We start from the raw sequence: 20,539 nt of genomic DNA, 5'->3' as shown, positions 1-20,539 counted from the left end.
GGGGCAGGGGCAGCGCCCACGAGGCGGCCGGGCCGCCCGCACTCACCGAAGAAGCCCTGCACGACGCCCAGCGGGCGGCTCAGCCAGTCGTCGCCGCAAGGCATGCTGCCGAGGGGCTCGCGGCCGCCGTCCTCCTCCTCCTCCTCCTCCTCCTCCTCCTCCTCCTCCTCCTCCTCCTCCTCTCCTCCTCCTCCTCCTCCTCCTCCTCCTCCTCCTCCTCCTCCTCTCCGCCGCTCCCGCTCCGCTCCACGCCCAGGTCCGGCTCCCGGCGGCGGCCGCAGCGACTCGGGCAGCGCAAGGCGGAAGCGCCGCGAGCCCCTCGCCCCCCCCCCCCGCCTTCCTGCACGCTGTGGCGGGAAACGGACGCGCCGACGGCGTCGCCTCTGACCCCCGGGCGCCAGCCGGAGAGGGGGCGGCGGCCAATTCGGTCGCGCCAGGGGGCGGGGCGGGGCGGGGCTTCCGGGTGCTGACGTCGCCGCCGCCGCCATGTTGGAAGAGGGCAGAAGGGAGGGCGACCGGGCGAGGTGGGGCGGGCCTCCGGGGCCTGGCGCGGCGCTGCGGGGGGCGCCCGGGTCTGCAGCGGAGGAAGCCGAGGCACAGGCGCCCCTTCCTATACCCCGAGCGTGTGCCGCCCGGCCCCGGCTCTAAGAAGGGGCACACTGAGCGCGTTGCCGTGGGGCCAGAAAAGGCCGTTCTTATGTCCGCGATGTTTGACCTTCATTGTGGAAGAGGACCCAGACATCCGGGATGCCCACTGGGGTGGGGGTCAAGGTTAAGTGACTTTCCCAAGGTCGCACAGCTAGAGCCTGAGGCAGGATTCCAACTCCAAGGCCGCATGTCCCTTCTCACTGCATATACGCGTATCTGTGCACATATGTAAACAGACACACCCCCACCTTTCTATCCACATGTCTGTATATTCAGCTACATAAAAATAAATACACATACATACGATTCGTTCTCTATGTACATGTGTTTCTCCATGTGTGTGTGTATGTACTCATATAAACATATTTATGTACCTGTTTAGCTCTCCATATATAAATGCACACAATATTCTAACATGTATATGCATTCACGTGTGTTAAATATGCATACATTTGTATACATAACACACATATACAGACATCATAGATTTGTGTTTATTTATTTGTTTGTTTCTTTCTTTATAGCCCACCCAACAGGGCATGCCATCAGAGGGTACTATCTTCTACGAGCCAAGCAGAATTGAAGTTTCAAAGGAACCAAGAGATGCACAGGCTTAGAGATTTCACTCGAAAGTTCCAAGGCTTTTTTGTACCTGATCTGTGGTACAGCATTCTGGGCTCCTATTGGTCTGGCCAGTTCCAGTCACACGATTCTAATGTGATGATGTCATTTTGGTCCTCATCAAGAACAAGAAAAACAACTTATAAAGATCGACAAATTGAAAGATGACAAATTGAATAAATATGCTATATATACATTTAATATATTGAATTAACCAAACTGTACAAATTGAATAAAGATATACATACGTATAAATATGTTTAAATACTTTTATGTGAAACATATGAAACAAATATGTTAAAATCATATTGAGAGAAAATTTATTCAGAAAAAAACACCTGGGCACAACCTGAGGGGGTTAAAGAATGATGTCTTTAAAGGTGGGCTATTTGATGGTTACCACCCTTTCTATTTTAGTCTTTAATAAATGCTTCTTGAATGAAGAAATGCCTTTGACCAGATGTTATTTAGACCTCTTTTGAGATCTTGATCGCCCAAATGATGGGATAGGATTTTGAAAGTCCCAATAGATGCCTGATTGCTTAATTTTGCTAAGCTAGATCATGCCCCTGGTTTCCTCAAATTTGCCCAAAATCTTTTAAGAGTTTTCAGCTATCACCTCACAATTAACCTAAGAAAAACATATCTCTGGAATTAGCTAGATTGTGGTTCGGACACCATCAATTGATACTAACTGATTGAAAGGACTTTGCAAACCCCTTATAGGTATATAAATTACAGCTATTACTAGGATGCTCATCTTGATAGGACCCGCCAGTCTTTTCATTCTTCTGGCCTAGCCTTGAAGGGATTTTAGTTGTATGATAAGAATAGGAGTTCAAATGTTGCCTCCTCCAGAATTCCTCTTCCAATTTCCCCTTGACAACCTCCTCTCTTTCCCCTCCCTGGAAATTACTTTGTATTTATTTTGTGCTTTCTTTGTAGGATCATAGATTCAGAGCTTATCATCAACTCCCTTATTTTATAAATGAGAAAACAGACCCAGATGCTTTAAAGAAAGGAAGACTACTAAAATCAGAGGCAGGATTCTGATTCAGGTCCTCTGACCCTAGCATAATATTCATTCCTTTCATTACAATGCTTTCCCTAACATAATGTAAGTTTCTTTAGCACAGAATTAGTTTGTTTTTTTATCTTTGTATCCCAAACACTTTATACTATGCCCAATAATTTTTTCTACATTTAGAGTCAAATAGCAAAGATCTCAATACATTCATGCCTACCTACATTGTGTGATTTGTCCTCCCATAAGTTTGTCACAGGGAGTATATCTAATATGCTAGAAGCTTCCTTTCCTTCCCCCCCTCCTTTTCTCAGGTATTAAAAGATGTTTATTTGTATACTTTTATAATTGCTCATTCCAAGAATTAAAATCATTCAACCTTGAATTAATTGCATTTAGCTTGCCCAGGCTTTGTCACACTACATTTTTCCCTGTTAACTAGATTTACTGTTACTTTGTGCTTTTATCAAAGTATAAGCTCTTTTTTGTACCACCCAGACCAAAACTTGCCAGCCAGTCACATAGCCATACATTCTTTCAGTCAGTAGTTTTCTTCCCCCTTCTGATATTGAAAGGGGAAGCATAGTCTTTAAAACTTCATCCAATATCTTTGTAATTTAAAGAGCAAAAATAATTAAATTAAGAAGGTAATGTTAATGGAATATATAGTTGAAGGCTTAAAGTGAGATCTTTTCTATCAGATTTCATGGTCTAAAGAGAAGGAACTGAACCAAAGCATGTTGATCAAAGCATGTTCCAGGGCAGGGAGTCCTAGGGAATATTTCTTGGAAATATGTGTTGGGGTTCCCACCTAGGAACTTGGCCCATCTCTGGGTGTTTACCTAAAGACATCTAGAGAATATGAAGATTATGCTCAGCATCTGAAGATGTTTTGGCCCAAACTCTCCGAGTTCAGCAGAGAGAACCTATTGATCACTGAATTTCAGTCTTGTAGATGCTTGGACCTATGCCACTTTTGTATAAGAACTATAAAAGTCTTTCTTGGGAAAGGGGCTTTTGGGAGATTCCCCCCCCTTCAGAAAGCAAAAGGGACTTTTCCAACTGAGATCCACTGGACTTCCCCAGCCTGATATTCAGGAGTGGCATCTCCAGATTGGTGACGTCTTATTTCTTCCTTTTCTTTATCTATTTTAAAGTTTTCCTCCAAATATATTTTATATATACATATATGTGTGTGTGTGTGTGTGTATAGATATATACATATATATACATATGTATAAATATATACATATATATAAAAATATATACATATATAAATATATATATAAATCTTGTATGTCTTAGGTTATAAGTATATTGGCATTAAAATCTCATTTAAAGAATTAAGAGTGAGAATGTCATTTTGGGAACAGATCTGAACTGATCAAACAATCTGTGCAGTCCATTACCTTTCTGTTACAACATGTTAGCAGGGCAGATTTCATTACCATTCACTTACTTGTTTCTATTGTTCAATAAACAATTACAGCATGAAGACAGTGAATTTCTCTTGTTTATACCGTTTTCAATTTAGATTTATTGAATTTCTGAACCTCAGTCATATCTAGTTTCTCAGGCATTTTTGTAGATTAATCAGTAATAGATGAAGTATACCGGTAAATTAGGTCTCCAAGGAGGCAGCTCTGGTTTTCTTTCACACTTTTTCTTAATAATCTAGATCAGCCATCCTCAAAGTAGTCCTTAAGACTTTTTCAGTGGATCTTTGGGGGGGGTCCTCAAGTCAAAACTATTTTCATAATAATACTAATGTCATCTGCCTGTTAAATTCTCCTTCCTTTTCCAACTACCTTCTGTCTGAGGCTGGATTTCTTCATGTATTTCAAATAAAACAACATGTCACAAGAAATTGATTATAGAAACATGTTATAGGAGAATTCTGATGTTCATCTACTTAGCTAGTCATTAAAAAGATTTACAAAAATATATAAAACAATGCCAGTTCTCTATTCTTTTGTTTTGGTAAACAGTTAAAGGTTATTATAATAATTAATGATTAATACACATTTTAGGGGGCAGCTAGGTGGCGAAGTGGATAAAGCACGGGCCCTGGAGTCAGGAGTACCTGGGTTCAAATTCGGTCTCAGACACTTGATAATTACCTACCTGTGTGGCCTTGGGCAAGCCACTTAACCCCATTGCCTTGCAAAAACCTAAAAAAAAAACCCCAATAAAAAATACACATTTTAAAATGTTATCTGTTATATTTTTAGCATGGCAAATGCTAATAGATCTAGTCCATATAAACAAAAACTTTTGGGGAATCTCAATACTTTTTTTTAAGCAAAGCAATGGGGTTAAGTGACTTGCCCAAGTTCACATAGCTGGGTAATTATTAAGTCTCTGAGGCTGGATTTGAACTCAAGATAGAGCCAGTGCTGCATGTACTGCACCTCAATAATTTTTAAGAGTGTAAAAGTGAGGAGGAAATGTTGAACAGAGAAATAAGTTTTGTAATTAATTTGTTCCCTCTGCACTGCTTATGTATCTTACATTTCTCTCACCTCCATGGCATTGTCCAAATTATTGTAATGAAGTCAAGGAACTTTTACTAAAGAACCTAGCTCCTATCAACAAAACAATGGAATCCTGCCCTAGCCTGAAAAAATCAAGTCTTTGAGTCACAACTCCTCATCTACATATCCTTGATTACATCATCTCTGGTCTCTTTGAGTTACTGCCTCCATCTACATACACCTAATTACCTCATCTTCCTGCCCATTTAAAAGCACACTCACTACTCATTTAAGTTGCTTGTCTTCCAATGAAGTTAACCTGTTTTGGGGGAGCATGAGTCCCCCAGGTAATCTCTCACACTCTATAACTTTACTTATTGCTCATCCTCTCACGGCTCAATGTGGCTGCCAATGCTGTCCCCCCCTAGAGAATCAATGACTTCCAACTGCCTATACTCCTTGTTTCCCATAGCTTTTGCTAACCATGGCAATACTTAAAACATTTTGTCCCTAAAATTTCTTTTGCAGCAGATTCAGTGTTTTACATGAATTCTTTCATGTTCCACCAGAACCTCTAGCCAGCTACATTTTACCCTGGGATCAAAAGGGTCTTGGGGAAAAAAGTTTGAGAACTGTTAACCTAGATGACATTAATGTCATCTATCATCTCTTATCCTTTTTACTGAAGGAATTTCTGCAAAGTTGTGACTTGGATGCAACGAGCACAATCTCCCTCCAAAAACTGGAGCATTTGAGAACTCATTCTCTAAAAAAACCACTCATCAATTTATATCTTTGCTGTTGGTATATTAAAGGAATTCTGAACAATTTTTATGTATAGAAGCAAGACAACGTTTAATGAGGATAAGAAATCTGGAAAGGTAGGGGAGGTCTGTGAAATGGAAAGTTATGAAAAATTGCCAGAGAGAATTTTACACTTAATCTTGGAGGTGATAGGGAACAACTGGAGTTTACCGAGTAGCAGAATGGCATGATTGGACCTGCATTTTAGGAAAATCACTTTAGCAAATGAATGGAAAATGGATTGGAATGCAGAGAATCTTAGGCAGGTCAACAGAAGTCCAATTGTTGAGATAGTGAGAGTCTGCACTAGAGTGGGAGCAGTGTCAGAGGGAAGAAGGGGGGCACATATAAAGATCTTGTAAAGATGAAATCAATAGGTGCTGGCAAAAAGTTGGATTTTGAAGGCAGAGATTTTCTCTATTTTTTTTTCTATTTGTATGAAGTAGTAATGGAGACAATAGAGGATGGAGGCTTGGACTCTGAAATCTGGGAGCCCTGGGTTCATATCCCACCCTTGACCCTTGCTAGCTTGGTGATCTTGGGCAAATCACTTAGTCACTTTGTGCCTGAGGTTAAATTTGATGGCCCCAATGTTCTCTCCCAGTTCTAAATCTACCATGCTAAGATCTTATATATACCAAAGTACATGATTCTTGAGAAAACTACTCTATACCATCTTTTGTTTTCTCTAGTGTTTTCTCTTTAAAATTATTTAATTAATTAAATCTAATTAATTAATTAATCAATAATCAATTAATTAAATTAATTAATTTAAAATTATTCATAATTTACTTTTTCATAAGCAAGGCAGTTAGTAGGGAAACTAATTTGTCTTCTTTCTGAAGCATTACATTTTTTCCAAGAGATACATAGCATTCTTTTTAGAATGCATTAAATTTTTTTTTATCAGTACAGAATTGTTTTAATTCTTTTTATTGTGTAGCAGTTAACTTTTCCAGAAGGGAGAGATGTCCTGGGAAAGAGAAAAAAGAAAATATCTACTCTGACAATGACTATTCATGCCTATTTCCAATTACTACTCTGAATGGAATGCAGGGAATGTTATTTGTAAAAAGGAGGGGAAAGACAGGCACTATGCTAATATGGGACACAAAAACAGAAAATTCTGCTCCCAGATGACTTGACAAAAATAATTGTTACATCTTTTAATTTTCATTTTTTTTTCCATATCAGTAATTGTTTTCTCTTAGGAGACTTGTAGGCCTGTACAATTTTACTTTAGCCCAGAGCTTATGGTTCTGGATCAGAAATGTTCTAAGATTCTTAGAATATCCCTGGCTCCAAGTTGATTAAATTACAATCTATTCTATTTGATTCTATTTGAGAAAGTCTTGGAACCACTTTCATGTAACCTAGGATCTTCGGATCTTCCTGGTTTGTATCTACCCAGATAAGTTTGGGGAAAGTTTTGTAACATATATTTTCCTGGGTGAATATATCTTTGTTATCTTTCTCTTTTTTTTTTAAGCTTAAAAATAGAAATAAAATGTTAATATTAAAAGTACTAATTATTTTCCTTCTCCAATTTTGGTATATTGGCTAATAGGTATTTTGAAGTTAAATTATAAAATTTAGATGTTATTCAGCAAGTCTTGAATACTTTTTTTACAAACACATCTAACTTTACATAGAATTCTTGATACAAAACTGATATCAATAAATGAAAAACATTTTAGAGGTTTTTAATCTGGAGTCAATGGCATCTACATTTTGGGGTTGTGCAAGGTCTGAATTTATTTAAAAAATTTTTTAATTGTAGCTCACTATAATTGACCTATTTTCTAATATATATATATATTCTATTTTGAAAATTTAAAAACATTAATCTGAAGAGTCCTTAGGATTCATCACTAGATTGCCAGAGGGGTCTACTTGATCAATCACTCCTAGATTTTTCTCTTCTCTAGAATAAAATTCTTCTAATTGTGCTTTGTCTCAAAACTTAGGACATTTGCAAGCAAAAACTTATTTCACAAAACATACTTTTTACCATACTGATTTGCCCATGGGGTTAATTACTCATTGTTCCTTTTTCCCTTTTTGGAAGGTAATTAAGATGATGGTGATTGGATCTTGTAGATAGGATTGTTTTGCATACTTATTTGTAGCAATTCCTCTTATATAGAGTGTTAGGGCAGCTAGGCGACCCAGTGGATAGAGCATTGGCTTTGGAGTCAGGAGGATGAGAATTATAATACAGCTTCAAACATTTACTATTTACTGTGTGACCTTGAGCAAGTCACTTAACCCTGATTACCTCACAGCCAGGGCCATTTCCAGTTGTCCTGATTCATAACTAACCACTGGACCCACCTGGCTCTTGGAGGGGAAAGTGAGGCTGGTGACAGTAGTTTGTCATGGCATCACTTCGCTTGATATCATGGTCTTCTTTGAGAATGAAGGACAAACATCATATAGAGTGATAGAAGAATCTGGACAAAAAATCCTATGTATATTAGATTATTCCAATGTAGTATGGTAGGTGGAATTTTGGAAACTCAGGTGTATGTAGGTTGTAGTAAAAGACCAGTAGAATAAAGAATCATCACTTGCCATTGACATTTCCCCATCATCACTTTTGAGTTCATTCTAACAAGTTAACTTAAAGTTGTTTGGCTCTGTGATTATTACAATTTTTAAAATCTTGTGCCTAGAGTTTATTTTCATAGCTGCTTTACTATAGGGTAGAGAAATATGTATGTTTACATTTCTGTAAAATATCTGCAGTGTAAAGTTTTATAGTTTACTTTTTAAAAAAATCACTATATTTAAATAAGAAATTAAAGTCAGAAATTTTTTTTTAGGTTTTTTTTCAAGGCAATGGGGTCAAGTGGCTTGACCAAGGCCACACAGCTAGGTAATTATTAAGTGTCTGAGGCTGGATTTGAACTCAGGTACTCCTGACTCCAGGGCCGGTGCTTTATCCACTGTGTGGATAGTCTCCCCTAAAAGTCAGCAATTCTTAAAAAAAAAATCCTAAAAAGTAATTTCCTTTCCCAAAGTCGACTTTTTTTCCATAGTTTTCTTAGGCTCTTCATATCTAAAAATGATAATTTTATTGAAAAAATAGTTCCATATGACACTTTACAATATTACTAAACTTTAAAATTAGATTTGTAAAATTTGTTAAACTATTCTATATATTCCCATTTTTCCTTATTTATTTTTCTGTAGCTTGAGGAAGATCCACAAATTTTGCTTTTTTTTTTTTTTAGGTTTTTTCAAGGCAAATGGGGTTAATTAAATTTTGCATTTCTTAACTTGGGCCACTCTCAGGGGAACAAATGGGAAATGCTCTAAGATGCTATTGTAGAGTCATAAACCCAGAGTTAGCTGGAAGGAGCTTAAGAGATCAATCAGTCTAACCTTTTTTTATAGGTAACTCAAGCACAGAGAGGCAAAGTCTCTAGTGCCAATACTCTAGAAGAGAAAGCTAGAGAGGTGGGATTCACACCTGGCTCCTCCCACTCCACAAATCCTTATTGTGGACTGAATGAATTGGGTGGCTCCATTTAAGAGTCAGGGAGAGCCATAAGAGATTTTGGGATTTCATCCTTACAGGGAACTCTCTCTACTAATGATTTAATGGTAATTTCTGTATCTTCTTCTTTTTTGGATTATTTTACCACTTCTTTCTTCTTTTCAATTGTCAGAACCAGGAGGTGCTACCACTGCACAGTAGTAATTTTTCAATTTTGATTTTATGCAGGATTAATTTTCTTTCTTTTTTAGTTTTTATATCACATTCATTTCTGAATGTTCCTCCTCCCATCAAGCCTTCCTATGTAACAAAAATTTTAAAAGAAAAAAATCAGTTCAGAAAAAAATACCAAGGTCACTTTCATTTCTGAATATGTTCCTCCTCCCATCAAGCCTTCCTATGTAACAAAAATTTTGAAAGAAAAAAATCAGTTCCTACCAAGATCAAATTCATTTCTGAATATGTTCCTCCTCCCATCAAGCCTTCCTATGTAACAAAATTTTAAAAGAAAAAAATTGTTTCAGAGAAAACTACCAAGGTCACATTCATTTCTGAATATGTTTCTCCTCCCATCAGGCCTTCCTATGTAACAAAATTTTAAAAGAAAAAAATTGTTTCAGAAAAAATTACCAAGGTCACTGTCATTTCTGAATATGTTCCTTCTCCCATCAAGCCTTCCTATGTAACAAAAATTTTGAAAGAAAAAATCAGTTCCTACCAAGGTCACATTCATTTCTGAATATGTTGCTCCTTCCATCAAGTCTTCCAATGTAACAAAAATTTTGAAAGAAAAAAATCAGTTCCTACCAAGGTCACATTCATTTCTGATTATGTTGCTCCTTCCATCAAGCCTTCCAATGTAACAAAAAACTTAAAAGAAAAAAAATCAGTTCAGAAAAAACTACCAAGGCATGTTTTTTTTTGAGGCAATTGGGGTTAAGGCGACTTGTCCAAGGTCACCCAGTCAGTCAGTATCCGAGGTCCAACTTGAACTTGAGGCCTCCCTCCCCGGGGCCGCCGCTTCATCCCCGCGCCCCCTACAGGTTGTTCCATCTACACGGACCTCCGTCAGCCGGGCAGCTGACATTTCATGAGAGACTGGGGGATGCCAGGGGAGACTGAAGGAGGGTCCGAGCCCCCAGGAAGTTCCCGTCGCACCGCGGGGGACAAGGCGAACCCCCCACCCATAAGATCCGGGCAGCGGGAACGCAGGGCCCCGGCGGTGGGGGAGGCGCCTGGAACGCCGGGCACGGCCAGGAGGGGGCGCTCCGCTCGGGGAGTGTTTCCTGGCGGCGCCCTCGGGCCACCCCTCCCCCGCGCGCCTCGGTGCGGAGGGGTCTCTTCCGCCACTAACGACCCCCCCCCCCCCCCCCCCGCCGGATGCCGCTCCGACTCTTGCGGCCCCTGAGCCCCTCCCGGGCGGCCACAGCGCCCCCTTCAGGCAGCTCCGCTCTCCGGGGCTTTTTGGCGGCGTGCGAAGGGCGGGGCCGAGGCATGACGTCAAGGGCGACGCCCCCCGGAGGAGCCACGCCCCCGGAGGAGCTTCCGGGGCTGCCCCGAAATGCGCCCCTTTCCTTTTCCTTCACGGAGCTTTGCGCTGCTCGGGGCCTGCAGCCCCCCTGGACGCCCCGAGTCCCGACCGTCTCCCAGCCCCGCAACGGCCATCTTGGCTCCCGCGGGCTGGGGCGGGCTTCTGAGGGAGGGGCGGGGGAAGCCGGAGGGGGCGGGGCCGGGGTGGATCAGCTGACCCCGCGGGGAGCTCAGCGCGCAGAAGCGGAAGCGGCCCGCCCCTCGGCCGACTCGTTTCCGGCTCCTGGTTTCGCACCGGCTGGCCTGAGAGACGTGTACCCGGGAGGCGGGCCGGAGCCATGGCCGAGAGGAAACCCAACGGCGGCGGCGGAGCAGGAGGCGGAGGCACCAATTTACTCTTCTCTTCGGCGTCCGAGTTCAGCTTCAACGTCCCCTTCATCCCTGTGAGCCAGGCCCCTGCCTCCCCGGCCTCCCTGCTGCTCTCGGGAGGTAGGAGGGAAGGGCTGCGGGGCCGCGGTGGGTGATGGGCACCGGAGGCGGTGGGCGTCGGGGCGGCCCCCCCCCCCCCCCCCAGTATCGGCCTCCTCACCCCGTCCAAAGGAGACTGGCGGAGAGTTGGCACCTCGGTACCCCCCGTAATCGCTGGAGGAATGGACACGAGGGTGACCGCGGGGTGGGGGGCACCCTGGAGGGGAGCGGGACGCCCCGGACCTCGGCATCTCAGCAGGAAGGGGTCATCGGAGGGTCCTTGTGGGGAAAGGGCTAGGTGAGCACCGGCCTTGGAGTCAGGAGTGCCTGAGTTCAAATCCAGCCTCAGACACTTAATAATGACCTAGCTGTGGGGCCTTGGGCAAGCCACTGAACCCCATTGCCTTGCAAAAGACCCCCAGAAAACCAAAGGATGAGAGCCATCAGCTAGGAGCCCTTGGGTGGAGAACTTGCCAAGGTCCCGGGACTAAGGTTTTCAGCATCCGGGAGAGGGGAGCTTGGAAAGCGAGCTGCTGCCTCTTGGGCACTGTTGAACTTGGAGTTGCATGGACTGTATCTGCGCCTGCCTCCCTGAGTGTGATGAGTGTGATGTTCGTGTAGAGTTTGTGTAGAGTGTGATGTTTGTCTATCCCTCCGTGGCCTCTACGGATTTTCAGCCGCATCTGTCTGGAAAAACTCACTTTAGCATTGACATTTTTGTGTTTGCACTTGAAATAGTTTCACCTTTGGGAAGAAAATGAACACTTATTGTTAAAGTTAGCTCTCCTTCCTCATCACACACTCATATCTTGGTTCCTTGCAGTCTTGATTTCTGTCTCTGTTTCTGTACTGAAACTACATTCTAGAAGGCTATGATCTCATACTTGCCAAAAAAGTGTAATCTTTTCTTGGCCTTGAGACTTCTTGTTACTGTTGCTCTCCTCTGAATACTTTGTCTTCTCTTTGTTCCTTATTGCCTGAACTTGGCTCTTTTCCTGGTTTTCTGGTCTGATTTACTGCTACTTATGTTTCATTCTCCCTCGTTACCATTTTTGTTCCAATGTCTTTTCTTTGATAGTGTTCAGACTCTCCTATAGTTTAATTTAGAAATCTCATCTACTCTAATCATCATCTCTATGCAGATGACCTTTAAACCTATAAGACCAATTCTAATCTACCTGCTGCTTTTTCTCCCCCCCATCCTCTCCCACCCCTACCTTTTCCCTGTCTCACATTTCCAGTTTCCTTCTAGATATTTATTCCTGAGTGTACCACTGACACTTCAGTTTCAAGTTCAAATATATCTTTAAATTTATCTTCCTTTCAAAAAAAATTGACTTTTCTCATATTTCCTCATTTCTTTTGATGAAATTTCCAACCTTTATATATATCCGGTTAGTAATAGTTGTTAGCATGTTGTCTCTGTTCTTGGGTTTGGAGCTCCCTGACAGCAAGAACTTTTTCCTTGCCTTATTTGTATTCCTAGTATTTAGCAGATTGCAAATTACATAGTAGACACTTAATAAACACCAGTTGATTGATTCACCAAGATTCAAAACTAATATTTTTGACATTACCTTAATTCCCCACATTTCTGTAAACAGTAAAGTTTTTTTTTTTAATCTGTAATACACTCTCACACTATTACCATCTTAGATCCTCATTACCTTTCACCTAGACTATTATATTAATTGCTTCTTTTTTGGTCTCATCTCTCTTATCTGTTATATAACTGCTAGAATAATCTTTTTTTTTTTTCAGTGTGATTTGACTTTGTTACTTCTTTCTGAAAACCTTCCAGCTGATCCATAGAATTAAACTATAAACTTCTCATCTTGTTATTTAAACTGATTTATAGTATAACTCCAACTAACACTTTGTACATAGTAGTAAACCTATAAAGTTTTTATTTAATTGAATGTTTTTGGTGACTATATTTTGGGACATGGTCATTTGGGACCATAAAGATTTGAGGAGAATAAATTATATAGGGGCAACTAGGCAGCACAATAGCCTTGGAGACAGGAGGACCTGAGTTCAAATTGGGCCTTGTATTAGCTGTGTGACTCTGGGCAAGGCACTTACCCTTGATTGTCATATCTCCCCCCCAAAATTGTCCAGGGCCATTTGCATATTTATAACATCATTTGCCTGCTATATTTGGTCAAACATTTAATTGATTAACCCTTGAAAAACTCATAGACAGGAGAGGTTGCTGTGGCAGCACCAGACCATCCTTGTCCCTGCATTAGAGAGTAAAATGACTTAAAGAATATTTCTTACCTTTTAGTTCTTTCCTTCTGAGACTATCTTCCATCTTCTCTATATATCTACTTATTTACTTGTTGCCTCCTTGGAAGGTGAGCTCTTTCAGATGATGGATTGTTTTTGCCTTTTTTTGTCTCCTTCCTATTTAACATAGTGTCTTTTTTTTTTTTTTAGGTTTTTGCAAGGCAAATGGGGTTAAGTGGCTTGCCCAAGGCCACACAGCTAGGTAATTATTAAGTGTCTGAGACCCGATTTGAACTCAGGTACTCCTGACTCCTGACTCCAGGGCTGGTGCTTTATCCACTGCCGCCACCTAGCCTAGCCGCCCCTAACATAATGTCTTGCACATAGTAAGTAACAGATGCTTGTTGACAGACTCATTGGAAAATTCAGGAGAAATCAGCCCCAGTGGACTTAGAAATGTACTGCTCTAAAAAGAAATAAAAAGAATCATGTATAGACTCACCCACTCAGTCCAGGAATGCACAGAGGAGCCTCATAGTCCAACTAAGACCATGGACCAAGCTGAATAGAAAGTGGAATATAGACAGCCTCAGGAGACTAGCAGCAGGTCCTGTGGGCCCTAACCCTAGTGGCCTAAGACCAGTCATAGCTGTCCCTAATGTTCATGGAAAACTCAGTTTAAGTGAGTAGACTTGGAGAGGTTCCGGTGAGTCCAGCCTGATACAAGTGGCCCAGAAAATTCAGAGTATTGTTCAGTAACATGCTGTGACCGTGACCTAAGCATAATGGAGAAAGAGCCTAGGCAAAATTTAGTCAAAGCAGTTTGCAAAGCCTGTGACTGGAATCCAAACAAGAATAGTACATGGGTCCAGTAATTGGGGGAAATGACCTCAGACAGAGTCTACAGGACTGGAGTCCTGTGGTAAGAAAGAGCACATGGGCAGAGTTCTACATTGAAGCAGGTCTGGAGTTTTCTTTGTTTTTGTTTTTTTGTTTTTGCAAGGCAATGGATTTTAATTGACTTGCCCAAAGTCAAACAGCTAAGTAATTATATGTCTGAGATCAGATTTAAACTCAGGTTCTTCAGACTCCTGGGTTGGTGCTCTATCCACTGTGCCACCAAGCTGCCCCAGGTTCAGAGTTTCTTCAGAGAAGGGCATAGTCTAGGCAGACCTTGTCCTTTCCATTCATTTGTGGAGAATAACTGAAATTCAGGCTCTCTATCCTAGCTATTCAAGCTGCTAAAATCAATGACAACTCAAATTACCATGAGAAAATATCTTGGATCAAGGGAAACCTAGAGGATAAAATCCAAGGAATATAGTGACAACTTTAAAAGTCAGAGTAAAGCCTCAGGGAAAAAAAAATCGTCTTTGCCTCAGGGGTAGGAAGAAAGCAAACAATAGAGGCAAGCTGGAAAGCTAAGGAGGGGAAGGATGTAAAGGAAAACATTTTAGAACAAACAGTGGAAAAACTCAAGAACTGAATGCAAGAGCCAAACAAGAACAAAAACATTTAAGACAGCAAGAAATATATAAATATATATATATATATAATATATATTATATATACACACACATATATATCATTTATTAACTTTTCCAACTACATGTAAAGTTAATTTTTAACAGATGTTTAATTTAAAGATTTTGAATTTCACATTTTTCTCCCTCTCTTCCCTCAGAGAGTAATCTAATATAGGTAATAAATGTATAACTATGTTAAACATATTTTACAAATTAATCATATTATGAAAGAATCAGAAGAAAAAGGATAAAAATATGAGAGGGATAAAAACTATAAAACATAAAATAAATTAAAAAAATTGAAAGTAGTAATCTTTGGTCTGCTTTCAGACTCTTGGATATGGATGATATTTTCCATTGCAAGTCTTAGAATTGTCTTTATTATACTACTGAGATGAGCAAGTCCATTATAGTTGATCATCACACAATGTTCTTAATCTGTACAATAGTCTTCTGGTTCTGCTCACTTCACTTAGCATCAGTATATGCAGGTCTTTCAAGGCTTTTTTGAAGTCCCACTCCCTCATGATTTCTTTTTTTTTCTTCCCCAAGGCAATGGGGTTTAAGTGGCTTGCCCAAGGCCACACAGCTAGGTAATTAAGTGTCTGCGGCCTGATTTGAACTCAGGTACTCCTGAACCCAGGGCCTGGGCTCTATCTACTGCGCCACCTAGCCATCCCTTCCCTCATGATTTCTTATAGAACACTTTAATACATTCAAGTGCCACAATTTTTCAACCATTCCCAATTGCGGGTCATCTCTATTTCCAATTCTTTGCCACTACAAAAACTGCTATGAATATTTTTGTACATGTTAATCTTTTATCCTTGTGATCTCTTTGGGATATAGATCTAGTAGTGGTATTGCTAATCAAAGGGTATACACAATTTTATTGCTTTTTGGGTATAGTCAGGAAATATATACTTTTTTTTTTTTTTTGCAAGGCAGTGGGGTTAAAGTGGCTTGCCCAAGGCCACACAGCTAGGTCATTATTACGTGTCTGAGGTCGGATTTGAACTCAGGTACTCCTGACTGCAGGGCTGGTGCTCTATACATTGCGCCACCTAGCTGCCCTAGGAAATATTTTTTAAAAAAATCAAAAGATTGAAAAACAGAAGATATCACCAGTATAAGAATTTCTTTTGCTGGATCATGATTGATTCTCTGTGTGTATTGACTTTAATCTTGTTTTAAAAATTTTCATTTGCTGTGTTAGGTAGTGTATAGTTGGAGAGAGATTAATAAAAGAAAAAATAGACACAGCAGAAGAGAGTTATAGACAAAATTGAAAGTTTGATTTTACTGAGTTAAATTAATAAAATTTTAAAAAAAGATTGAAGGTATAGAAGGATTAAGATTTTGGACATATTTCTCTTAGGGATTTAGTAATGAGGATGATGTTTCCCATGGGGTTGTTTACATTGGGCAAAGAGATGAAGGAAGGATAGCACAAAGATTTTAGTTTCTCTGGGCCTTTGTTACTAATAATTGACTTTATTGGTTTGCTGTTCTTTAAATATCACCAGTTTGTGTTACTAGATGATTTGGCAGGGTTGTCAAATTTGGTATGGTTGCCAGGAGAGCTTTCATTTGAATAATAGTTGCTTTATATTTTATAAAACAATGTCACATCTAATCGTGTCAAGAAAAATTTGAATTTTTTTGTCATTATAGTCACCTCTAATTATTGAAGAACATAATTTCAATTTTTTATTATAGCAATGGAAAACTCATTGAGTGGACATTTTATTTATTTATTTATTTATTTGGGTTTTTTGCATTTATTTATTTTGCAAGGCAAACAGGGTTAAGTGGCTTGCCCAAGGCCACACAGCTAGGTCATTATTAAGTGTCTGGGACTGGATTTGAACCCAGGTACTCCTGACTCCAGGGCCGGTGCTTTATCCACTATGCCACCTAGCCGCCCCGAGTGGATATTTTATTAGAATTATTTTGTGTTGACACTTTTTAGAGAATGTTAAATGCTTTTTTAGAACTTTGTGGTAAATCTAATCTTAACCATGTTTTACTTATGCTTTATTTCAGAAGATTCTACAGATGTTGGTGAGGAAGACAGCTTCCTTGGTCAGACTTCTGGTCATACTACTTTACCACAGACATTTAGTTATTTCTCTCAGGTCTCCAGCAATAATGATCCCTTTGGGATTATGGGACAGATTCCATTAACAACTGCAGCAGCACCTGTTGGACTACCAACATTGTCTAAGCCTCCAATTTCCCTTCCTCTTACAACTGGATCTGCAGATGGTCCAAATACATTCTCATCACACGTTTCAAAGACTCAGTCTGTTTACAGTGTTGCACCTCCTTCACAGATGGGAACCACTGCTTACCAGTCTTCTCCTCATAGTAGTCTCCCACCTTCAAACTTTGCAAGTCCTCCTCATGGAACATTGCAACAGGGATATAATCCATATCGCCACAACCCTACCAGCAGCAGAGCTAACCCTTATATTACTCCACCACAGCTGCAGCAGTGTCTAACTCCAAACCATCCTGCCCATCCGTCTTCCTCTGGACCACCCCTTCAGATATATCAAAGTCCACCTGGATCAATGCCACCGGTAGAGAAAATCTCTTTATGTCAATTATTTCTTCTCATTTTCATCATTCTTTTTAGTTTTAGCCTGTATTTCAAACATTCAGTGTTTTTTATAAGCAGGGACATGAAAGCTAACTTCTTTAAAAGAAAATGTGAAACTGGTTTCTTTGTAGTAAAAACAATTTTGAAATAAGATAATTAGATCTAGTCTTTTTAATTACTTTCACCTTGCATATTTGCTGAAGAAATAACTGATTAGGGGCGGCTAGGTGGCGCAGTGGATAAAGCACCGGCCCTGGAGTCAGGAGTACCTGGGTTTCAAATCCGGTCTCAGACACTTAATAATTACCTAGCTGTGTGGCTTAAACCCCATTTGCCTTGCAAAAACCTAAAAAAAAAAAACCCCAAAAAACTGATTAAATTAATTTGCAAATAAAAGTTAATGTAATATAAAGTATGATAAACTGTATAAATGAGAAATGTTTAGGAGCAAATATTTTGAAATACAATCAGTACAGTTTTGATTTTCAAAATCCTAGTCATCAAAATTGGTATATACTTCTATTACTGCTTTTAATTTTTATTTTGTATTTTGTATTTTGTATTTTTTTTTTGTTTTTAGGTTTTTGCAAGGCAAATGGGGTTAAGTGGCTTGCCCAAGGCCACACAGCTAGGTAATTAAGTGTCTGAGACCGGATTTGATCCCAGGTACTCCTGACTCCAGGGCCGGTGCTTTATCCACTACCTAGCCGCCCCTTTATTTTGTATTTTAATTGGGACTTGATCTAAATACAAAAGTACTCTGTCATGCGATATAATGTTAGACAAAAATTTGTGTACCTTTTGTGAAACTCTTTGATTTAAAAAAAAAGTTTATTGTTGACTGATTTCAGAAAGGAATCTTTTGCCTGGAGCTAAAAATGAAAAGAATAAAATATCTGACCCACTGAAGTACAAATCAATGATGTGATGATAAGCATCAGATTTCATTTGTAATCTTGCCTTCTTTTCATTCATTTGTAACAGTTGTCACTAAATTCATATTTCACTTATATTATGTCAACAAACAAAAATTCTGAGGAAGCAGCCTTTCATGCCCTTAGAAAGTAACTAGATTTGTGTCATAGTTTTGACTTAAAACAATGCTTCTTACTTGGAAATATTTTAGATAAAAACATTTTCTTCTTTGATTGTAGGGCTAGTATATAAGACCAGAAATCTACAGGACTATTGTTAAGGCTGAGGAGCATGCATAATGATTATTTTAAAGATAATAATAACCGACTTTTGGTTAGAACTTTAACGTTTGAAACATTTGAGCATTAAAAGAATCCTTTGAGGAAAGTAATGCAGATATTATTATCCCAATTTTGCAGATGAGAAAACAGCCTCAGAGAGGTTGTAGTTACACAGCTAGAAAGTATTAGTATCTGAGATGGACCTTGCTGCCCTCTGTGCCGTGTTGTCTCTCAGACATGGAGGAGACATGAGACTTTTTTCTTTTCAGATTCCTCCAGCAGGACAGACAATCTTGCCATCACCAGGCCAACAACAACTTCTGACTAGACCCCTAGTTCCCATGATGCAAGCTCCACCTCTTGTTTTCCTTCAAAATCCATATGAGGCAGTTCAGCCCCATTGGTTTTATTGCAAGGAAGTAGAATACAAACAGATATGGATGCCATTCAGTATGTTTGATTCTTTGCATCTTGAAGAAGTCTATAATTCAGGTAAATACAAATTTTCTTTTTCTAAGGAATGGGTTGGGGGAGGCAATTGATTTTAAAAAAAATTTGGTATATAGTAGTTGAAGGATTTTATTCATTGCTTTTCCATTGACTTGTCACTGTCAAATTACTTTGTTCTCTCCCACTTATTTCCCATTCCTGTTTTTTTAAAAGTGGTAAGTTTTATAATATTGTATGAGCAAGTGGTGTATATATGTAAATATATATATTTATTTTTGTGATATAATAGGGTTTAAGTAACTTGCCTAAGGTCACACAGCTAGGTAAGTATTATGTGTATGAGGTTGGAGTTTGAACTCAGGTCCTCCTGACTCTAGGGCCAGTGCTATATCCACTATGCCACCTAGCTGCCCCTCAAATGGTATATATATTTTTTTAAATTTTTAATTAAAGATTTTGTTTATTTTGAGTTTTACAATTTTCCCCCCAGTCTCATTTCCCTCCCCCTACCCCCCCAGAAAACAATTTGTCAGTCTTTACATTATTTCCATGTTGTACATTGATCCAAATTGAGTGTGAGAGAGAAATCATACATATCGTTAAAGAAGAAACATAAAGTATAAAAGATAACAAGATCAGACAATAAGATTCTTTGTTTTTTTTTTAATTAAAGGGAATAGTCCTTGAACTTTGTTCAAACTCCACGGCTCTTTATCTGGATACAGATGGTGTTCTCCATTGCATACAGCCCTAAATTGTCCCTGATTGTTGCACTGATGAAATAAGCATGTCCATCAAGGGTAATCATCACCCCCCCATGTTGCTGTTAGGGTGTACAGTGTTTTTCTGGTTCTGCTCATCTCACTCAGCATCAGTTCATGCAAATCCCTTCAGGCTTCCCTGAATTCCCATCCCTCCTGGTTTCTAATAGAACAATAGTGTTCCATGACATACATATACCACAGTTTGCCAAGCCTTTCTCCAATTGAAGGACATGTACTTGATTTCCAATTCTCAAATGGTATATTTTTGAGTTAAAAGATCTTTCACTTTATTTAGAGGAATTTTTAAATAAAAGTCCTTATATAATTTGTCTATTTGTTTTTTTGTCGTTGTTTTCCTTTTTTAAGAGTAACAAAGAAGCATGTAGCTTCAGACTTTGAGTTTTGTAAAGCAGGAATTTATTTCTTTGGACCTCTGACCTGCACAGTTCTTTTGATATAGTTTTCTAAATCATTCATATGGGTTGCTAGTTTAGTGCTTGCTTTATAGAGGATCTCTTTATATTTTTGAAAAATTTAATATGTGTAATTACTGAGGGTGGTTTGTTATTTAATATATTTTTAAATGTGACCTTAAAAAAAACTGGAATTTTGAGTTAATTGGTTTAGGGAATTGCCAGTGAGGAAAATTTCTGTACCCAAACAGACTCTATTTTGTTTTTTAAAGAGTGTTGCCT

The 20,539-nt window shown here is 39.5% G+C and overlaps 3 protein-coding genes across 5 annotated transcripts in view; 2 read left to right on the top strand and 1 right to left on the bottom strand.

Moving 5' to 3' along the window:
- The window catches only part of MCMBP (minichromosome maintenance complex binding protein), a 32,630-nt gene extending 32,489 nt beyond the window's left edge, over positions 1-141 (bottom strand). Inside the window, exon 1 of the mRNA XM_074233518.1 lies at positions 47-141. Within this exon, the coding sequence (XP_074089619.1) occupies positions 47-104 (58 nt within the window). The 5' untranslated portion in view covers positions 105-141. The remainder of the gene's footprint in view (positions 1-46) is intronic.
- LOC141522696 (uncharacterized) lies at positions 103-1,782 on the top strand. The gene is made up of 3 exons (XM_074236200.1): positions 103-115; positions 282-759; positions 1,173-1,782. Exons 1-3 carry the CDS (start codon positions 103-105, stop codon positions 1,435-1,437), a joined length of 756 nt encoding a protein of 251 aa, XP_074092301.1. The 3' UTR covers positions 1,438-1,782.
- A 9,052-nt stretch (positions 1,783-10,834) lies between these two features.
- SEC23IP (SEC23 interacting protein) overlaps positions 10,835-20,539 on the top strand; it is a 34,774-nt gene continuing 25,069 nt past the window's right edge. Inside the window, exons 1-3 of one of the 3 annotated variants that reach the window (XM_074233515.1) lie at positions 10,835-11,092; positions 16,876-17,414; positions 18,900-19,122. In XM_074233515.1, the coding sequence (XP_074089616.1) occupies positions 10,942-11,092; positions 16,876-17,414; positions 18,900-19,122 (913 nt within the window). In that variant the 5' untranslated portion in view covers positions 10,835-10,941. The remainder of the gene's footprint in view (positions 11,093-16,875; positions 17,415-18,899; positions 19,123-20,539) is intronic. The other 2 variants (XM_074233513.1, XM_074233514.1) reach the window with 2 other exon arrangements.

Source organism: Macrotis lagotis, chromosome 4 (genome assembly GCF_037893015.1).
Source record: "Macrotis lagotis isolate mMagLag1 chromosome 4, bilby.v1.9.chrom.fasta, whole genome shotgun sequence".
Lineage (NCBI taxonomy): Eukaryota > Metazoa > Chordata > Mammalia > Peramelemorphia > Peramelidae > Macrotis > Macrotis lagotis.
The sequence above is the reverse complement of the archived record's forward strand: the minus strand, read 5'-3'. Positions and strand labels throughout refer to the sequence as shown.